The 20,246-nt window shown below is 47.4% G+C and overlaps 1 protein-coding gene across 1 annotated transcript in view; it reads right to left on the reverse strand.

The window, feature by feature from the left end:
• nkain2 (sodium/potassium transporting ATPase interacting 2) overlaps positions 1-20,246 on the reverse strand; it is a 99,877-nt gene that overhangs the window by 3,035 nt on the left and 76,596 nt on the right. The window contains exons 5-6 of the mRNA XM_077017850.1: positions 5,408-5,468; positions 752-833 (exon numbers count right to left, since the gene is read on the reverse strand). Coding sequence (XP_076873965.1) covers positions 752-833; positions 5,408-5,468 — 143 coding nt within the window. The remainder of the gene's footprint in view (positions 1-751; positions 834-5,407; positions 5,469-20,246) is intronic.

Below are 20,246 nucleotides of genomic sequence, written 5' to 3' on the forward strand. Positions count from 1 at the left end.
TTCGAAAGCACTCTTTAATCAACCGGTTCCCTGGATATAAACAGAGGCAGCTTCAGTTCAGGAGTGCTGTGGCCTGTCTCTCTCTCCAGGATAATTGGGTACACTATAGACAGGAGAAGACCCAGTGTACATAAACCCATCACTGGCATGTCAGTGTCAATAAGCCAAATCCTTTCAAAATCTCCCCATGGAGCGACCGAGCCCACCTCTGCGCATCCAACCACGTCCTCATAAACTTTTAAGCTGTCAGCGGACACCGAGCAAACAGCCCGTCCCCTCCGAGTTGACCCAGGCCGTTATCTAGGGTGGGGTGACGGTGATATTATTTCTTCTGATAGTATAGTGAGCGGTGGACGTCTGAGGTGTTTCATTCAACCGTCTCGTCTGCTGTTTTCCCCTCATTGCCTGCTCCACTCAGAGCCCACTATGGCCAATTTGAGTCTGGGGTAGAAAGCCGAGAGCATTCTGCTCCCAGACGCAGCAGCAGTGACTCAGAACAAGGCCATACACGAGTCTGGAGGCGGATCAGCAAGAAAAGGCATCGCGGCAAGCTGGAGACCACAGCCAAGTTCATTGTATCCCCATGAACACATGCGCTCAGTAGCTGGATTCTCTACCCAGCTGGGATCAAAACACTGGAACCAGTAGTAGAGGAACCCTGGGGTGTTCACATGCACTGGGATAAGGACAAGGACATGGGGGTAGTACCAATAAAGGAATATCTTAGGAAATGTGTGCTTCCAGTACTTACATGTACATTGGTTGTAGTTGCAAATGAGATGTCTTCTGCGGCCCTTGGTAACCATAGGAGTCGAACCCACCTATAAAATCAACTGGAAACAAAGGAAAAATGAAAACAAACAAAAAAAAAAGCACACAAAACAAAAAGAGAGACAAAAAGAGGACGAGAAAGAGTGAGGGTTACAACATAAGCAATACTTAATCTAACCATTTAGTCCTATGAGGAATTATGTGTGTGTGTGTGTGTGTGTGTGTGTGTGTGTGTGTGTGTGTGTGTGTGTGTGTGTGTGTGTGTGTGTGTGTGTGTGTGTGTAAATGCATGCGCGTCAGTGAGTGTGTCTATTTGCGTCTGTGTGTATCCATCTGTGTAATAATCCCGAGGAGTGGCCGCTCGATGTCTGGGGCCCTCAGCGGGGCTGTGAGAGGGTGATATCGCTGGTGAGGAGCTGCCTGGCCATAGTCTGCTGGATTAGCGGACGCCCTAAAGTACCAGCGGGCAGCAGGATTAGCCACAGCCCCCTCTGCCTCCTTCGGCCAGCTGTTTCACAGCACAGCCCACCCCCAGCAGCCCATATCAGGCCCTTCCACAAAGACACTGAGGTACTAAACAGTGATAAGGATCCAGCATGTCCCTTGTGAAAGGCCAGCTTCCTGCACAAATGAACACTGAAGATAAGCTGCAGAATTAGCCGAGTGGCTCTCCGGCACATTCTAAGCAGGAAGAGAAGCAAAGATTTAGGATGTTTATCATTATAGTCATAGATTTTTGGGGAGGGCAAATGCCTCCAAGCCCCCACAATCCAGATTGGGCCCTGCTGTGCATTTGGACATCGTGTTTTGATTAGCGTTATCACGGGACTTGCAGAGATTAGTCTTAAAACTCATGACAACTGATCCATCCGCAGGCCACTCCGTTACGGACAGCCGTAGCCGATAGCTGGCCCGGCATGGTTGATTTCTCTTCAGTGTTGCACTTAACAAATCAGAAGTGAAACACACAGAGCATGGAGTGAAGACGTGATGGATGGACATATAATGCTATAATGCTTTATTTTCATGCAGTGTATATATATATATATATATATATATATATATATATATATATATATATATATGTGTGTGTGTGTGCATGTGTGTCTGTCTTATGAGTATTATATCTTATAATACATTATACTGTGAGCAAAATATTATGAGACATGCTGGAGGAAAGCGAATGCTTTAACAACATTTCTGCCCCTCCCTTTTCTTTTAATGTAGCAAATAGCTCAGACCCTTCTAATGGCTAAATGCCCCCTGGCTGGCCTTGCCAAGCTAATGGCAAACAGTGGGATCAGTGCTTCAGTAATGAAGTAAAAAAAAAAGAAAGAAAAACAGATAGCGTGTGCTAATGGCTGTGGGCCTGAGGACAGTTAGCAGGCCTGACACGGCCACCTTAAGCTACGCGATTAGCATTCAAATATATATGCCTCCACCTCCTCCACCTCCACAAATGGACTTCTAACATCTATCGATTCGCTAAAGCGGCAGGTCCTGGCAGTGATCTAGAGGTCTGAGGCAGGGTTGGAGGTAAACCAGGCAGACATGGTGGCTTCCAACGGACTATTTACAGCAAAGCAACCCGAGTCGGAGAGTTCTGGCCTGCATGGGTTCCATGTCTTCGGGAGTTGTGGGTAGCATGCAGTGGGATGCTAATCGCTGCACCATGCATAAACCAGCAGCCACTCTCTGTCTTCCTGACAAGAGCCCCCCCAACTCCCCAGGACCCCACTACCAACCCCCCAGGCCTCCACACCCAACCCCACCACCAACCCCCCCAGGCCTCCACACCCAACCCCACCACCAACCCCCCCAGGCCTCCACACCCAACCCCACCACCAACCCCCCCAGGCCTCCACACCCAACCCCACCACCAACCCCCCCAGGCCTCCACACCCAACCCCACGCCTCCAGCTCTCTTCCCTGCTTTCGGTCTCGGGGGCAGAATCATTTTAAATACCTTCCTTTCTTTAAATGGACCCTGGAACATTACCCTTGATAGTAGCAGTAATTATGCAGTGCGCATGTTGATTGGTTTGAGGTGTTCATTACCTCTGTAGAGGTTCTTCATGTACTATATTAATTAGGGCTATAATGGCCAATATGGCTGCCAGATTAGTGTTCCTGCATGCCTCGGGGATCAAACCGTCAATATTACTCGCATTCATCGGAGAATGGCAAGCCTCCCTGACAACATTATTCCAGTGCGGAGGGCCACACTTTCCGCGGCCCCCGCGATCCCTCGTGCAGGTAATCAAAGTATCCTGATATCCCCTTGACAGACATAATCACTCGGTAGGCGAGCACACACCCACCACAGCGGTCACACCAGCAACCATTGGAGCTCTCGCTGACTGAAGAGGGAGCATTTCAATTACGCACATTTACCAGAATCCCCCCCCCCCCCCAACACTGATGAAGACACATGCCATATTACTCAGCAGTGAGCAGAATGACTGCTGATTGAATTAGAGACTGTTTGTACAAGAGTGAAAGAATTTATTTGCAACTCAACATAACTGGATTTTGTAGAGCATGTGCAGGCAAGTTCATTAGGCGCGCTGAAACACTCCGTAAAAGACGGTCACTTCTGCAGTAAGATTTCATGCATATGAATAATGCTCTCTGAAGAGGCTAGTGTTGTGCAGAAATGCTCCAAAATTTCAGCATTCATTAAAAACCAATGTACCCATCAAAAACTCAGTTTCGCAGTTAAGGCAATTTGGGTATGAACCAGGGTTGTGGATTAAAAAAAGGCCACTGATTTTTTTTTTTTTTTGCATGACTGTGCCGTGCATGATGGAAAATTGCTCAACTTGGCTAATGTGTTGCCCTCACAATCCACATGCACACTGGCTGCTTTTATTAAGGGACAATAGCCATTGTGGGCTATGGGGCTCCACTCCCCGTCCTCGTGCAGAGTGAAGTCAGCATAATGTGAGAATGTCAGTTCCAAACAAGGCTGTTCCTAATTGCACCCTGAGTGAGGCATAATGGCACTGATGCAATGAGAAGGCCCGGCGAGGTTAGCTTGGTCAACCAAGTGGCGCATCAAAGACTATGGCGGAATTACCCACACAAAGGCAGACTTTCAGCGACCCACTGAAATACACACTCCCCCCTTTCTCTCGTTCCCTTGCTCTGTTGCTTGGCGATAAGTGAGACACAAGGACGAGAGAACGGGAATTGGACCGAGAGGGCTACTATTGATCTGATGGCGCTCGGCTTGCTTGCCAAGGCTTTGCTAGCTGTGTTCTTCAACACAAAATTCCAGGAACGACGTCGGCAGCAACGACACCGCCAACGCAAGTTACAAAATGCCTCAAAGCAATAAACATTAATTATATATCGCTTCAGTACAACGCAAACCTCAAACCTCTGACCTAATTAATTATCTTGCTTTCTAATCTTGTCGAAATAGGGCGGCGACTAAAGGGAATAATTCATGTCTCTTATAGGGACGGGGCCGAGCTGTAGACTATGGGGCTGAGCGCTGTGTCTGAATATAACAAATGGCACCGCGTCCCATTACTTTAAAGCACATGGCCACAAGCTGGCAGTTCGGGATCGATAAAAGTAATCTTTTAAATTCTAAATGTCTAAATCTAAATGTTTGTTGAGCCACTGTAACTACGATAAAGGTCTGGCTCTAAGAGAGATGTCTATGCCTATGTTTCATTATTTCAGTAAATATATAAGCAACTGCACGATGGGGCAGTAAAAAAGTATGTCGGACAAGTTCGTTGGCTAGTCCACCGTCCGTTCGAGCCAGCGATGTTATTCCAGCCACTGGCTGAAGCTACTTTGTCAAAAATAACTGATTTTAGAAGTCAATTGCTTGCATGGTCAGCTACGTAAGTTTCTCGGCATTTATTAAATAACAATTTACTACTTAGCTACTATTCTAGCTGGTAAACACTGAACATGTGAACATGTTTTGGCTTCATTCTAATACTGGTCCGTGTTTTGACACTGTGGTGAATTAATGGATCCTCAAGACAACTATATTGGCGAAGTATATATTGGTTGTTTTTTTTCCTGGTTAAATTAACATCTTAATCAGAAATCAAACGTTAAAGTTGTGCACGCAAATTGAAAATGATGTTCTTGTTTGACAAGTCATCATAGCAACAGTGACTAGCTCTGCTGTACAGCTTAAGGTGAGAGGGTTTCCCCACTTTATTTTAATTTAAAACCATATCTTAACAATATTACTTAAACTGCATTCTATAGGTCTTCATTTCCTTCCATTCTAATGACTAACTGCAATCACAACAAACCAACCTCAACTTGTACAATGTACTGTATATAATATTGTTCAAGTTTTATGGGAAAGAAAATGTTAAACAATAAATTTCCCACACTTGTGTGAACCCTAAATAAAACATTCGTGGCTACTAAAACATATTACGTCACATTAAAAGTTGCACAAGAATAGACTTATTATTTGTAAATCATACTAATATTTTATCTGTATATTATCTATTGGATAATTTAGTTTTGGTGAGATAAATGGTATAAATACAGTACTAAATAAAACTAAATTCATTTCAAATTCACATAGTGATTTGTATGAGAAAAAATACACTTTATAAACAGAGAAACAGCTCAAATGCAAGCTCATACTTACAGCTGTCTTCTTCTTCTGAAATGAGTTTCACCACATAACAGGCATAGATGAACCCAGCAAGCTAGAAAACACACACACACACACACACACACACACACACACACACACACACACACACACACACACCACACACACACACACACACACACACACACAAAACATCAGTTAGAACAACACATATTCAGACTAAAACAACAGACTACCATTTTCACTGAAGCAGTAAGAAGCAATTTTATTGAAATCACGAGTTGCCAAAGAAAAGCGTTTCTTCATCGGCGTGGGGGTGGACAGCACCGTCTCTTTAGAGATGTTTGGGGTTCTGGGAGGAAACCGTGAGTATGGGACAGAAAGAGAAGGGGATCAGAGGTGGACAGGAAAGTTCTGTTTATTCATGCCAAGGACCCAGGCAGGTGGACATGAGCTTCAGGCCCTTGCTGGAGAAACCTGGGATGAAGAGTGATGAGGATGAGGAGTGCCAGCACCAGTCTGGCTTGTGAATCCAAGTAGGTGTCAGGCCGCTAAATCAGTGCCACGCCACGAGCCACCGAGCTTTCACTCAATTAACCAAGTAAATCCAGAACAGGAGGCAGGCACCAGAGGCCATGCAGCGTCTGATGGAGGAGACAGAATGAGGCTGGGTGTAAAACTGGATGCAGTGGGCGGAGGTGCAGGAGGTACCGTCGACACCGAGGATTCGTGTAAACACGAAAGCAGAATACGAGACGTAAACAGACAAAAGCTCAAGGAAGGAGTAGTCTATGTGTGCTTTAAAATCCTAGTCATCCGAGTCGTGTGTGCTACACCAGCTACTTTGCAGACCCGGAGTCATTTGTGGTGTCTGGTAGAATTGAGATGGTGGGTTATAGCCTTAAGTGCTTGTATTATTATTGGGTATGGAACATACGTCCTGACATCACAATGCAGCCTGGGGGGGGGGGGGGGGGGGGGGGAGGAGCCAAAGAACCCATCACGCCAAGAGCAGAAAAGCTCTATGTTAAACATGTGTTGTGGCGACACATCTAATCGGAAGGCGCCATCCTGAAAGCTGTGGCTGGGAGATTTACATATCCCCCCTCGTCTGGGGGGAGGGGGCGTGCGGAGGCGTCTGTCCGACATGCCAGTATCTCCAGTCCTTATCGTTTCAGCAGTTCAATTAGCCGCACATATGGCAAGCAATTTGGGAGTCCATCGCAGAGACTCGAACGCAAGGGAGCGCTTTGGGATTCCCGGAATACCTCAAGGTCTTGCCCTCATTTGCACAAAAGAACGGTCCACTTCCTCTCTCCGACGGCGGTAGCGGCGGCGCTAACAGCAGCGGGCTTCTGGGTGCGCGGAATCTGTCTCCGCGCTGAGTCATAAGGCCACACCCCCCCCCCCCCCCCCCCATGTGAGGGGCGGTGACCCAGTTGCTGTTGGCTGTTTTGGTGCAGGAAGACAATCTGCTACTTTGACTCAGTAAAACAAGGCTTTCAGACAGTGCAGGGCACAGGCCGGAAACACACACACACACACACACACACACACACACACACACACACACACACACACACGCACACACGCACACACACACACACACACACGCACACACGCACACACGCACGCACACACGCACACACGCACACACACACACACACACCGAGTGACACTGCAGTGTGAATGCTCCAGCACGCATGCTAAGGGAAGGATTATGGCAGGAGGCAGACGTTACAGGTGCCTCCTCTGGTTACCTGATGCTATCTCCTTCCCTCCTTGTTGTGTAAATGTAAACCCAATTTGTGGATTGTAAATACAGCAAGTGATCGGGATGTAATGGAGGGCCTTCACACACACACACACACACACACACACACACACACACACACACACACACATACATACTCGCAAACTCTTACCCACAAACTCACGCACACACATGCGTGCTTTCTCAGACACACACAGACTCAAACGTGAGCAGTCACACACACACACACACACACACACACACACACACACACACACACACACACCCTAGCTGTGTAAGCCCGTTCCCCTCTGTCATGCCACTCCCAAACGGAAAACTAAAATTAGAACCCGTGTGTGTGAATAATGCATGTGGGGTTTCTAAGGAGATGCTAAATAATTGAGGTTAAGTCTGGGACCAATGATTGATCTCAATGCAAGTATCTTAAAGTTGCATCACACACTTAAGCCTGCCCATTCTTTACTGTCTGCAGTCTCGATTACTCGCCTAAATCTTTAATATGTTTATTTGAAAACACTAAGCAGGGTCGGTCTACTCCGAGAAGGAGCTGATGCATTAGGTAGCCAGTGGAAGCTAAGCCTTCTCTGCTGGTACGGCAACCCAACAGATAAAGCGGGTGTTTTTCCCGTGACACGTAATGGCTGCCAGCCTACGAGTGTGTATGTGTGTCCTCCTGCCTGTGTGTGTATGCATGTCCTCCTGCATGTGTTGTGTTTGTGAATGCACATGTAGTGTTTGTCATGGACTGCCATCGCAGGGCAGAACAGTATGGATTTTATGCTAATGGCAAAGTGAGGTGATATCAGGGTGAGTCACAAGCAGAGGGTCTTCAGAACACTGCACCCGTGTGCACGAGCACTACAGCAATCTCCCTGGGTGGTGTAATTATCATCTGCAACGTTTCAAAACGGTGCCTTGAATTCGCTGGCATTTAGCACAGCTAACTGGAAACTGAATGGAAGCGATCGAGCGTTTGCAGAAATATTTACCCTAAATTGTTCAAAAATTGGGCAAAAGGTGTCATTTAATAATTCCCTCTCTGTCTTTAGTGAATTAAGCCATGCTGGTGTACTAACGTTTCACAGAGCCAAACGAAACTAGAAATTATATCTGATGAGGATCCATGTGGTTTTCCATGCTTGGTCCAAATTCTAACTTAACTCTACAAGTTTATCCAGCAAAGAAAAGAGGATAAAATAAAAGAGATGAAATGGAAAAGAATTTAGGACAAACAAATGACTGTAGCAAGGCTGTGAGCACAAATGACTCATCGCTGGTGTCTGACAACTCCACTTAAGCAAGCCGAGGTCCCTGACTGACAGCACATGATTGGCTGTCCCATCTCAGTGCACAGAACGCCTCTCACCACTTTTCCCATCAAATTTGTTCAGGACATGGTTGGAAATATTCAATATGGAAATATGGAAATAATGATATGGAGTAAGTTTGGTGATTTATTTATTTTTTTGTCAATGAACTTGATTTTTACATTCTTTGGGGAAAAAAATACAATAGCCAGTAGTTTAAATTGTATGAATATATATATATATATATATATGGTTTTATGCACTTATTCATTCACAGCCTAACTTCCTACTGAAACCCATCTGATGGGTGTCTGGGTTTGCTGAGACCACGTGATTGGCAGGGTCTTGTACCAGCGGGCGTCCGGATGCGGCTGCGGGACCGAGTGCTCGGCGCCGGACCCCCACTGCCTCTCGCGGTCACGACTCCCTCGCCGGGCGGGCCGGGCTTCCTTCTGGGTGCATTTTACGGACTACACCGCAGGGGTTCCAGCTGTTGCCGCTTTTGCCACGTGCGCACACTTCACGAGCTCCTGAGAGCAAACGGCCGTTCTGGGAAAAGTGGTGCTTGGTTTTTTACGGTGCTTGACCCTATGCTGACTGCAAGTGTTTGTGGGACGTGGAAGAGGTTTGGCATTTTTATATGACTCCATCATAAGACAAGGAGCGCTAAGGAGAGCTATGGTTATGGGTATGGCGTTGTAAAAACCTGAGACGCAAGGCAATGTTACTCACATATTCACACAAAAAAAACTTTATTTGGAGAGCCGGTTATGGACGACTTACCCAGACTGTTTATTCACAAGCAAACACTCCCTGTTTGTTCACTAACTCTGAGAAAGCCGGTGAGTTATGTAATCTTCCAACTCAGAATCTGACAAACGCATGATGCAATGTAGTGAGTCTCAAGCACTAGGGCGCATTTTAGAATCACATGCATACTAACCACAGGTATTTGCCTAAAAAGCTACCATTCATGCTTTGCAGCGTTTTGTCATCAGAACCACTGCAACTTTGTGGTTGACCATACATTCCAGAAGGATCAGGCTGATAAAATAACCATCTGACATCCTTACAGCCTCCCGAGGACCACCAGTTCACTACCATTCAATATAACATTATTCTCAAGGAAGCCATTTCCCATTCTGAATTAAATAAACCTGTATTTACTCAGCACCCAACTACGCCCCCCCCCCCCGCCCCCCTCCCAGAAACCAATTTTTCGGCATGGAGCTCCTTGGGTCGCCTCCAGCCAGCTCTTCGTCTGAATTAGGCCCAGTGCATTAGGTTGAGTGAGAGGGCTGCCTAGCCCAGAGGTAGACACGGGAGACGCCACACTGCGGTTTGTCCCGTTAGCTCGCTAAATGACCCCTTTTACCTTTGCAATCAGACTTAGGCGTCCCGCCTGAGCCCCTTACCGAGTCCTGAAAGGAGGTTAAGGACAGGAAGTGCAAAACAAGCACTTTCGGGTTTACAGCTGGCTGGCTATGACTAATGTGAAATTAGTTCCAATGCGATTCTGCGTAATTTGTTAAGTTGGTGTTGAAGGCCATATCAATTTTGATGTCATTTTAATACTTTATAATAGGATAAGGTTTAAATTTTAATTAGGGCTCGTATTCAGACAGGAGAAAGAACTGCATTCACAGCAGGTTTTGAAATATTTTCCAGGTTCTTAACCACAGGCAGACAGGTGGCAACGTGATTCACTTTTTAAAACTTTCAGGCAACTACCAAACAAACCACAGAGTGTTGTCCCATCTGCAACGCTATTTGCAACAGTAATTTGCATCTGGTGACTTCATTGCTCATGTGTGCCAGCTAGTGTGTTTGCTTTCATTTGCTAACAAAGGGCCAAGGGTCTGTTGGGTCGTATTTCAGAAAGTGAGTTTAACAAGCTTGACATTAATGTTTACAAATGCAGATTATATACTATATTGTTGAAGGTAACATAGTAACATTAGCAAAGTAATGACATAATGCTCTAAAAAAGATGACTGAGTCAATAGGTGAGTTCATAAAACTGCAGAATTGCACAGCCTGAAACCTATTTACTCATTCAACACTATGAGCTATTTCATTGCTTTCTGTCCTTTTTAATTTTGAGTGATTGTGATCGTTTTAATATAGCCTATGTGCCATTTTAATTTAGCCTATGATACTTGGCTAATTAAACAGTGGTTAAGAAAATAGTAAATATAATGTAAATGTTTCTAAGTATAATTCAAAATGATATGATCATAACTACTTTATTTCTGTAGCGGTAGTCCTATTTTGCAAATTAGTGGGGGTATGAATTGTTTGCTTGACATGAAGCCCTTTTTTCAGCAGTGGAAGGTTTGTACTTCCTTTTCTGAGACACCAGGAGGGGGACAGTGATGGTTTTCACCATTAAGTGAGCAGGGTGTCTCTTAAGGACGTAAGAGTAGTAGGGGAATCTCTGCCTTGGCCACAGTTCTTCCTCTGGGTCATTGTGTGGTGTGCCAGGGTGTCTGTAGTACCAAGCAAGTCATAAAAATGCCTTCTACGTGTGACCCTGAGTCCATGGCGACATTGGACCCCGGCTTGGACTACATTTCTATCTTGGTCCTGGCTCTAGTCCTGCAGCGGGCCAGACTGTAGCGGGGTCAGGATGTGGTGTCATAAGAGACAGCAGGCACGGTTACCCTCTATTTCTAAGAAAGTTGATCTTCCGCAAATGTGTTGTAGTCTACAAAATACATTATATTGCCAAAAGTATTTGCTCACCCACCCAAATTATCTGAATCAGGTGTTCCAATCACTTCCACGGCCACAGGTGTATAAAATTAAGCACCTAGGCATGCAGACTGTTTTTACAAACATGGCAGATGGCAGAGTCTGGTGTGGATGAACTTGACTGGCCAGCACAGAGTCCTGACCTCATCCCGATAGAACACCTTTGGGATGAATTAGAGTGGCGACTGAGAGCCAGGCCTTCTCGTCCAACATTAGTATGTGACCTGACAAATGCACTTCTGGAAGAATGGTCAAACATCCCCATAAACACACTCCTAAACCTTGTGGACAGCCTTCCCAGAAGAGTCGAAACTGTTCTAGCTACAAAGGGTGGACGTTGGTTTGAACTTTAGTGGGATATCACTTAAGCTCATATGTGAGTCAATTTTGGCAATACAGTATAGTGTATCATCATATAGCCAGTTAATATTAGGCTATTGCTGCTGCTGGTGGTAGTGATGATGATGATGATGATGATATTTTTTTTATCAAGACCTGCATTATGTCGCCGTCTGTCAAACTGGGGAAAAAAACACATTTCTAACATAATCCTGTAGTCTTTTGTGTAAAATGTGATGGTGAAGAATGTTCAAAACATTAATTCAACTGAAAACAGTAGATTAGTGAAGATACTCATCAAAATGTTTAATCGAAGTCTAATCACTCCTTATAATTAATAATACGAGCGGCAGCATCGATTCAGTCCAGGAAGAGCTCGTGTCTGTGCTCCAGACCCAGCCGGCGTTCTGATAAATAGCCTAACTGGTTTATTTCCAGTAAACCTGCTAGATAACACCCCCACCCCCAGCCCCCTGGAGTCTTATGTGGGGCTTCTTATTTTCCGTTAAATGTCTCACAGGGAAAGGGGAGAGAGCAATAATCTCTGGGGCAAAAGGTTAAATAGAGAGGTTAAACCCACCCCTATCAGACACCACTGAAATATACCAATGATGATCTTCAGTGGTCTTTAGCATTGTCTAAAGCTAGTCATATATTTCCAAAGCACTTCAGATCCATAAATCAATGCAATGCAGCAATAACACTTTTGCTGACAAACAGGGGAATTCCAGCAGACCAAGTTAATGTTCGTGCTTTCATTGCCACTACTCTGATTCCCAAACAACACACCAGGTCCAATTTTCCACTTTCACATTTGAAAAGGCACTTAGCTGTCGAGGAAAATTGGCTTCTTTGTGCCATGGTGGTAACGGTGCACTATACACTCCAAGAGGGAGGGTGTGTTGCCCTCCCTCAACACACACCAGTTCCCTCTGACTGGCCGGTCCTTTATCTAACACACTCACTCAGTCAAGGAGCCCGAGTGAGATAAATGTAAAGACACACCTGGCAGCTCACACGTGCCACACCTGGGTGGGTGGGGGTGGGTGGAGGGTGTTGGGGGTTTGACATCACCTCTCGGCTCACGGGCAGCCCAGCCACGCCCTCTCACCAGTGCGAGAAGAGGGACCTCAGTGGGAAGGACTCAGTAGCGCCTCCACATGGTACAGGCGTACCCTTCCAAGACGGCTGGGCGGCTGGGGGTTTTCCTACTGAGCACGATTGCTAGAGTACAACGTCTTCATTTGACAAGATTCAATGTTAACAGCTGGTGTGCACAAAACCACATACAAACATGTGTGCGCTCTCTCTCTCTCTCGCACACACACACACACACACACACACACACACACACACACACACACACACACACACACACACACACACACACACACACACACTTTTCGGCTTCAATCTGGTGGTGTTGGCTAATTCGTATCGGCGTCTGTGGAGATGCTTTTCCTTCACTTGATAACAATTCATTATGTGGCCCTTAGCTCCCAGCTCTGCCGTGCCTGGATTGATCGCGTCGTGTAAAAGCCAACTCTCCCAGCTAAGAGCATAATTGTTTTTTTGCTCACTATAATGCACTCCGACACTCATCATTGATCTTGCCAAAATACACTCCGCACAGCCGCCTGGCAGGCAGGTCAGCGCCGAGGGGCTGGGAGGAGGCGATCGAGGCACCGAGAGGTCTTCCCATACCCGTGCCCACCTTAAAAGCGAAGACAGATGGAAAGGCAGAGGCTGATTTATATGTGGTGGGGATGGTGTTAGGATGGTGGTGGGAGAGGGGGATGGGTGGTGTACGGTGGGGTGGGTGGTGCAGAGTGTGGTGGAGTGGGTGACGTGTCAAGACGTGCATCTTAACCTCTGCGGGGTAATGGCTGCTTCATAACACGTTGGGGAAGGCCCATAAGCAGGATACAGGATCGTGTGCATCCTCAAGTACAATTAGCCTGACAAATTCCACAATACATTGCGGGACTTAAAAATGGCAGATCAGGGAGACGAGAACAATGGGAGACATTACACGGGAGATATTGTAGGTGGTTAAGGAGACAAGGAACTAATAAGTGATATGTGTTTACTCTTCACTCCTACAGACTTACCCATCATTTAATCGTTAGTCATTTAGTCTCTTTTACTCAGGAAAGCAGAATCATAATCCAAACACCAATAGATAACAGCACTCGGTCTGCGCCTGTTGTGATAAAACAGGTCTTGGGGATTATTGCAGCTTTTGTTCTAACATGTTCAGTGCAGCAGACCACCTCGTCTTGTAACAGTGACAGACAGGGAATCAGTCTGAGCCTCCACGCGCCCGTCTGGGGGTGCGGTCGCCTCTTAATCAGACCCTCCAGAAAGTCGCGATGTTGCGATTTGCAACTTCAACGCAACTTCAAGCAAACCCCGCGAATTCAGGGCGGTGTTGCAACTTCAGCCAATCACCTCAACTTTCCCGCAAATTTGACCAATCACTGATGTCGTCTTGATGTGACGTCGACAAACTCCCGTCTTACTTCCATATATACGTTCAAGAGGAGCAGACTGAAAGCAGCATGAGCAACGAAAATAACGGCAAAAAGATCGGGAAAAGCAGTATCCCGGTACACTACATGAAAGTGGGGATAAACTGTTTTTTTTGCGGGCCAGATCCGGCCCGCGAATTGATTATCTATGGCCCCCTGGATGATATTTAATTACTATTAGAACCGGCCCACAGGCCACAGCCGCCCGCTGGTGTTTTGCACGCACAAACACTACATTCCCCACAATGCAACGGTAGCCCGCGAAGTCACTGCAGCGCACTCAAGCGGCGAGGGTCAGCGCGGCGAAGATAACGTAATCGCACTGGCTCCGCCCATGCGCGAGGGCATCGCACGCTGTCGATTCGCAAGGTCGTGCACCTCTCGAATTTTGTAACTGTGCGCACCAGTTAAACTTAATTAAGTTAAATATTTATACATATAGTCGAAATGATTCATTCAATGATTGCTTGAAGAGTTAAAACCATGGGTTTTATAAGAAGCATAATACCCATAAATAAATAAATCAGGGTTGCCATCGATCTCGATATAATACTTAATTTGTGTCCATTTTACAGGCCGCCCAGTAACAACTTACGTTCGCTAACCCCCCCCCCCCCCCCCCCGTCAACAATTAACGTTCGCCGCCACCCGCCCAAGGGTCAAATCTCACTCCAAGCGATCTTGAAAAGTTGGCAACCCTGAATAAATAGGTAAGTAGATAATTAAAATGGACTACTAAATAGAGGAAACCATACAACGTTTACTACCTATTGCAATGTACTCACAAAAAAGCAAAAACACACCGCAACTTCCATCGCAATTTTTTTTTAAAACACCCGCAACATCAAACATTTTAGCCCGCAACAATCACAAAAAAGGCCCGCAAAATCCTGGTGGGACTGCTTAATGCACGTGCAGCGCGGGGATCTTAAAATGCATCAAGACAAGCCGGAGATTGGGCCACAGCTGTGTCAAAGGCAGGGGTCTCCCACACAGCAACTGTTCGTCCAGGCGTGTAAAGACAGGTCCCTCTTTCCTGTGTTTTCTTTTTTGTCCGTCTCTCCTTCCCTCTCTCTTTCTCACACCCCTTTCCTCTGCTTTCACTCCATCTTATAATCTTTCTCTCCTCTCCTCTCTCGCTCTTCCTCTGTTCAGAGGCACCGCAGCAGCACGGCAGGTCTGATTACTACGGCGGCTGAGAGAGAAGCAAACGATCCAGGCTGGGTAATAAGAGGCGGCCTCTCTCCTCTGACGGGCTGCTGCAGGTTGAGAGGACAGGGGGCCCCGTCATGTTGGAAGGGGGGGGGCAACCCGTCCATACCAGTCCCTCTGATGACATCACATCCACTGTCAATCGTGCAACCGACAAGCAGGGGAACCTGGAGGAGGTCAATGGATGCTTGAAAGAGGCAAAAACAGGACCCCCCCCAACCACATCTGCGGTGCAAGAGGTCCAGAATCGGACGCGCGTGGACGGCTCGTCTGCCGGGCCGCCGTCTGCCGAGCCGGAAAGTCACAGAGTGTGACTCTCGTCTCCCAGCACAATTAGCTGCAAGAACGCAATTGGCTGAGACCGAGACTCACCATGCGTGTCTGTGAGGACTGACATGTAATGGGGCCAACTGATTCTCTTTCCTCTGGGTGCAGGGACCTGTCAAAACCGATACCTTCTCCTCCCCACACACACGCCGTGCACTAGTCACCGAGTGACAGTCTAAGAAATTGTTTTCCATACAGGGGAGGTGGTGAGTGATTTTCTGCATAATGATAAATGAGGCTTGGAAGATACTGGGGTATTTGTCAGACCTGCCCTCAAATAAACCGACATGGACCGATTATTAAAGCTTCTATACAAGTTAAAAATATCAAAGTCAAATATGACAACAAGAAAAAATGAAATTCCTAAGAGCATGAAATTCCTCATTGTAATGGTAAAACACTCTTTTGATAACTGGACAATTGCTTTTCTACTCTTTAACATCCGGGTGCAGTTTAGCTCTTTATATTAATAGAAGAAGTGTGGACACTTGTGTCAGATTTCCTTGTTTTAGTGCTTGTGTCTTTCCTCTCAGGTGGTGTTTTCCTTCCTGCAACGATTTCATCCAAAATTGCTTCAGTGTTTGTCTTCTTCCTTTGACAGAGGAGCCATTTTCCTCTGAGATCTCTTTGAAGATGTCCAGTACCTTCATTTTCTTATCACTGCCACACATAGCTCAGAACAATGGGTGCCAAAATGAGGATGGGGCGGAGGGGGTGGAGGGGGCCGAGGGGGTGGATGTGTAGCCGACACCAGTGTGATGCTCAGCTCAGGGAGGAGCATGGGAGGAGTCAGAGCGTGTAAAGTGAGGGGAGGAGTCAGAGCTTGTGGAGTGAGGGGAGGAGTCAGAGCGCATATCGCGAGAGGAGTCAAAACACGTGGTGTGAGGGGAGGAGTCAGAGAACGTGAAGCAAGGGGAGGAGTCAGAGAACGTGAAGCGAGGGGAGGAGTCAGAGCATGTGGAGCGAGGGGAGGAGTCAGAGAACATGAAGCGAGGGGAGAAGTCAGAGCGTGTAGAGCGAGGGAGGAGTCAGAGCGTGTGGAGCGAGGGGAGGAGTCAGAGCGTGTGGAGTGATGGGAGGAGTCAGAGAACATGAAGCAAGGGGAGGAGTCAGAGCGTGTGGAGTGAGGGGAGGAGTCAAAGGGTGTTGAGTGAGGGGAGGAGTCAGAGCGTGTTGAGTGAGGGGAGGAGTCAGAGCGTGTTGAGTGAGGGGAGGAGTCAGAGCGTGTTGAGTGAGGGGAGGAGTCAGAGCGTGTTGAGTGAGGGGAGGAGTGCCTCTCTCAGCGCGTCCTCCTTCTGTGAGCCAGGCGACACCTGTTTACACGGCAGTGTCTATGCAAATCCGAGCACTGTGCCAACACTCTAAACACGGGACATGAAACCCAGCAAGCAGGAACTCTAAATAACGCGGGAACTCTTAATAAAGCGGGACTCTTCATGAAGTAAATATGATGCAAGACCCTGTTGGAGGGGTGAGTGTTGTGTTTGGTTGGGGGGGGCACAGGCGAGTGTTGTCGTCTCCCGTCTAATGGACCCTGGACTAAGCTTTTCTCCAAACAATTACATACTCACAATCACCAGCAGCTGACAGCATCACTGCCGTGACATACTGTAATTAAACAAGGCCTGATTGATTACGATTGCCATTTCAAAATGCTCTCAAAAGCTCATCAGCAGAGCTGGACTGTAATGGGCACGTTCATTAGATGTATGAGCAGACCCTAGGTTGTGGCATCCTGTTGAGAGCTGTGTGTATATATGTGTGTGTGTGTGTGTGTGTGTGTGTGTGTGTGTGTGTGTGAGTCAGAGGAGGTGACATGGATTTCTTCTTCATAAAGGACTATGTCCACAGGGCCTTGTCTAGGTGGACCCGCTGGTATGAACACAAGCGCTTGTTTTGACACTGGAGGAGTTGAGATTTCTGCTCCCCCAGCATGGAAACTGACACCTATTAGTAACCATAACATAACTGAATAATAATATTGTGATAATATTGTGATATACAGAACATACATATAGTCTATGACACCTACAGCATAGATATACCCAAGAGACACACACATACATAATGTATCCATATATCGCCTGTCTTTTTAAAAATAGCAAGGCAAATTACCACCAGGGAATAAAGTACACAGAGCTGACCAAAATAGGCCTGGTAGCCTGCAGGCCATCTAATGCATCCAGTGTATTTCTTCCCTCAGCTTCAAACTTGGTGAAGCAACTCTTTTGGTTTACTTATACAGAAATGTGCCAAACAGGCTTCCATATCTCTTAAGCTTAAGAAAAGGCCTCTCTTTGAAGCAGCAGAGTTCATCTCTGGCTGTGATGGCTACGATGCTTTAATAAGGCTCAGCTAATGGAAGCTCTTGTCCTAGCTGGGTGTACTTGGGCCCAGCCAGAGCAGGACTCTCAGGGACGGTACCGCTTCTCCAGGGTGCTGGACACGGCTCATTTGCTGGTGCATCCAGGCATAAGGAGGGCCCCTGCCTCTCCCTGTAGAGGGGCGTGTGGCCGCGTGGGCGTGTGAGAGAGGGGGGAAAAGGAAAGGGAAAAAGAAAAGAGAGAGGAGGGGGAAAGAGGGAGAGAAACAGAGAGAAGTGTGACGGAGAAATCTGCCCAGGAACTGTCCTCCACGCCTCAGGCTGCTGCGGGTGAGCGAGAGTCAAAACCACACAAAGGGAGGCCAATTGTTGCCGAAATGCGGGATATTACAGTCCCGTTTGTTTTGCTGGACGGGCGGAGGCCTATTGTTTCAAGCGCGTGTCTGCGCGGCTACGGCAGCACGACGGGGTCAAGCTGTGGACGCGGGCGCGTAGCGGCACGGCAGAACTCGGACGTGCACAGGGAAGGAGGTGAGGGAGCTGTGGAGCGAATCACTCGGAGAAATTGTTAACCGAGTCTCCGCCACCACCCCCCTATCTCCATCTCTCCTCAGGCAATCCCACAATGCACCTCCTTCTCTCCCCAGGCAATCCCACAATGCACTTGCTTGTTATCATCGGTAATAGTAAGACGACGTAAGTGAGCGTGGGAGCATGCGCCTCGTCCTCGTGAACTCCCCACCCCTCGCACAAAGCAAATTAACGCATTAATGACTCCCGAGCTGGGAGAACGGAGGAGAGACACCTGCGTAGGGGTCACGTCGAGTGGAAGAGCGAGTGGTTCCAACGCTCGCCACATCGCAGCTCTCCGAAGAGCAGGCCGGTGTTCACCCTCCACTCTAGCACCGCGTGGGATGACAATACCAACGCCAAAGTCAGAGGGGAGCCAAAGTCTCCCCGACACGCAGCCAAGATGGGGGCAAGGAGATCTGATTAGTTGTGATGCTGGGATTTTGAATTGAGTTGTCAGGAACTTGAGTTCAGAAGGCAAGAGCTCGAGTTGATAAAGTGGGAACTTCAGTTGATTGTTAATTGAGAAGGCGGGAACTTGAGCTGAGATATGCTGGGATTTTGAGTTGATATGCTAGGATTTTGAGTTGAGATATGTTGGGATTTTGAATTGAAATCCTGAGATTTTGAGTTGAGAAACTAGGATTTTGATATCAGAAGCTGGAATTTTGAGTTAAGAACCTGGGATCTTGAGTTAAGAACCTGGGATTTTGAGTTGAGATGCTGGGATTTATTGGTAGGAGGAGCTGATAAAGCTGACCCTGGAGTCATCATGGAGACAGTGAGGGAGACAAGAGAGAGAAAAAGACAGAAGGAGAACTCAGTGAGAATAAGAGGTAGGAACAGAGAAAAAAAAGTGGAGAGAGAAGAGAACGAGAACAAGAGGAAGAGACAGAAAAGAAAGAGTCAGCAAGACAAAGAACCAGGGAGAGAGGGGGAACAAGAGACAGATTATCACAAAAAGATCATAGTCCGATTCCTACAGCAGCTCACGCGGTGGGACTCCCATTATCATGCAGCTCTGTTTAATTACTTTCAGACTGACGCTTCCTCATGGCGTAATGATGCGTGCAGCCTCACTAATGTCTGAGCTGCGAAGAAACGAATAGCCGAGCCCTTCACATCCATCGCAGGCTACAGCAGAACCTCATTAAGCAAAGGTGCTGTGGTGTTGCTCCACCTGGGAAAACCCACAGGCTGCGAGGAGGGGTCTCCATCATGGCGCGCCCACAGTGTGGGGTGTGGCGGTGGTTGGGGGGGGGGGGGGGGGGGGGCAGCCAGCCGACGAATGGGAACATGGCAGCGCTGCCTCGGACATCCCCTCTGTGATCCTTGTAATTGTCTTTCAACGCGTCAATGGTGGCAGGGGAGAGAAAGGATCGAGCCGTCGCCGGCGTACGTCACCGAAGCTCCCTTCACCGAAGCTCCCTTCACCGAAGCTCCCTTCACCGAAGCTCCCTTCACCGAAGCTCCCTTCACCGTGGTCCCTTCACCGAAGCTCCCTTCACCGAAGCTCCCTTCACCGAAGCTCCCTTCACCGAAGCTCCCTTCACCGAAGCTCCCTTCACCGTGGTCCGTCCGTCCCTGTACCACCGCATCGAATTAACCCCAGAGGTTATATTCATTAATAAAAACGAGATAAGAAATTATTACTTGAGCACTTTGTATGCTGTCAGGTGGCCCGGGTACCGAAAAAAAGAGACAACCAAAATTTGTAGATCAATTGGGTGCTTGA

Source organism: Brachyhypopomus gauderio, chromosome 9, assembly GCF_052324685.1.
Source record: "Brachyhypopomus gauderio isolate BG-103 chromosome 9, BGAUD_0.2, whole genome shotgun sequence".
NCBI classification, from domain to species: Eukaryota; Metazoa; Chordata; class Actinopteri; order Gymnotiformes; family Hypopomidae; genus Brachyhypopomus; species Brachyhypopomus gauderio.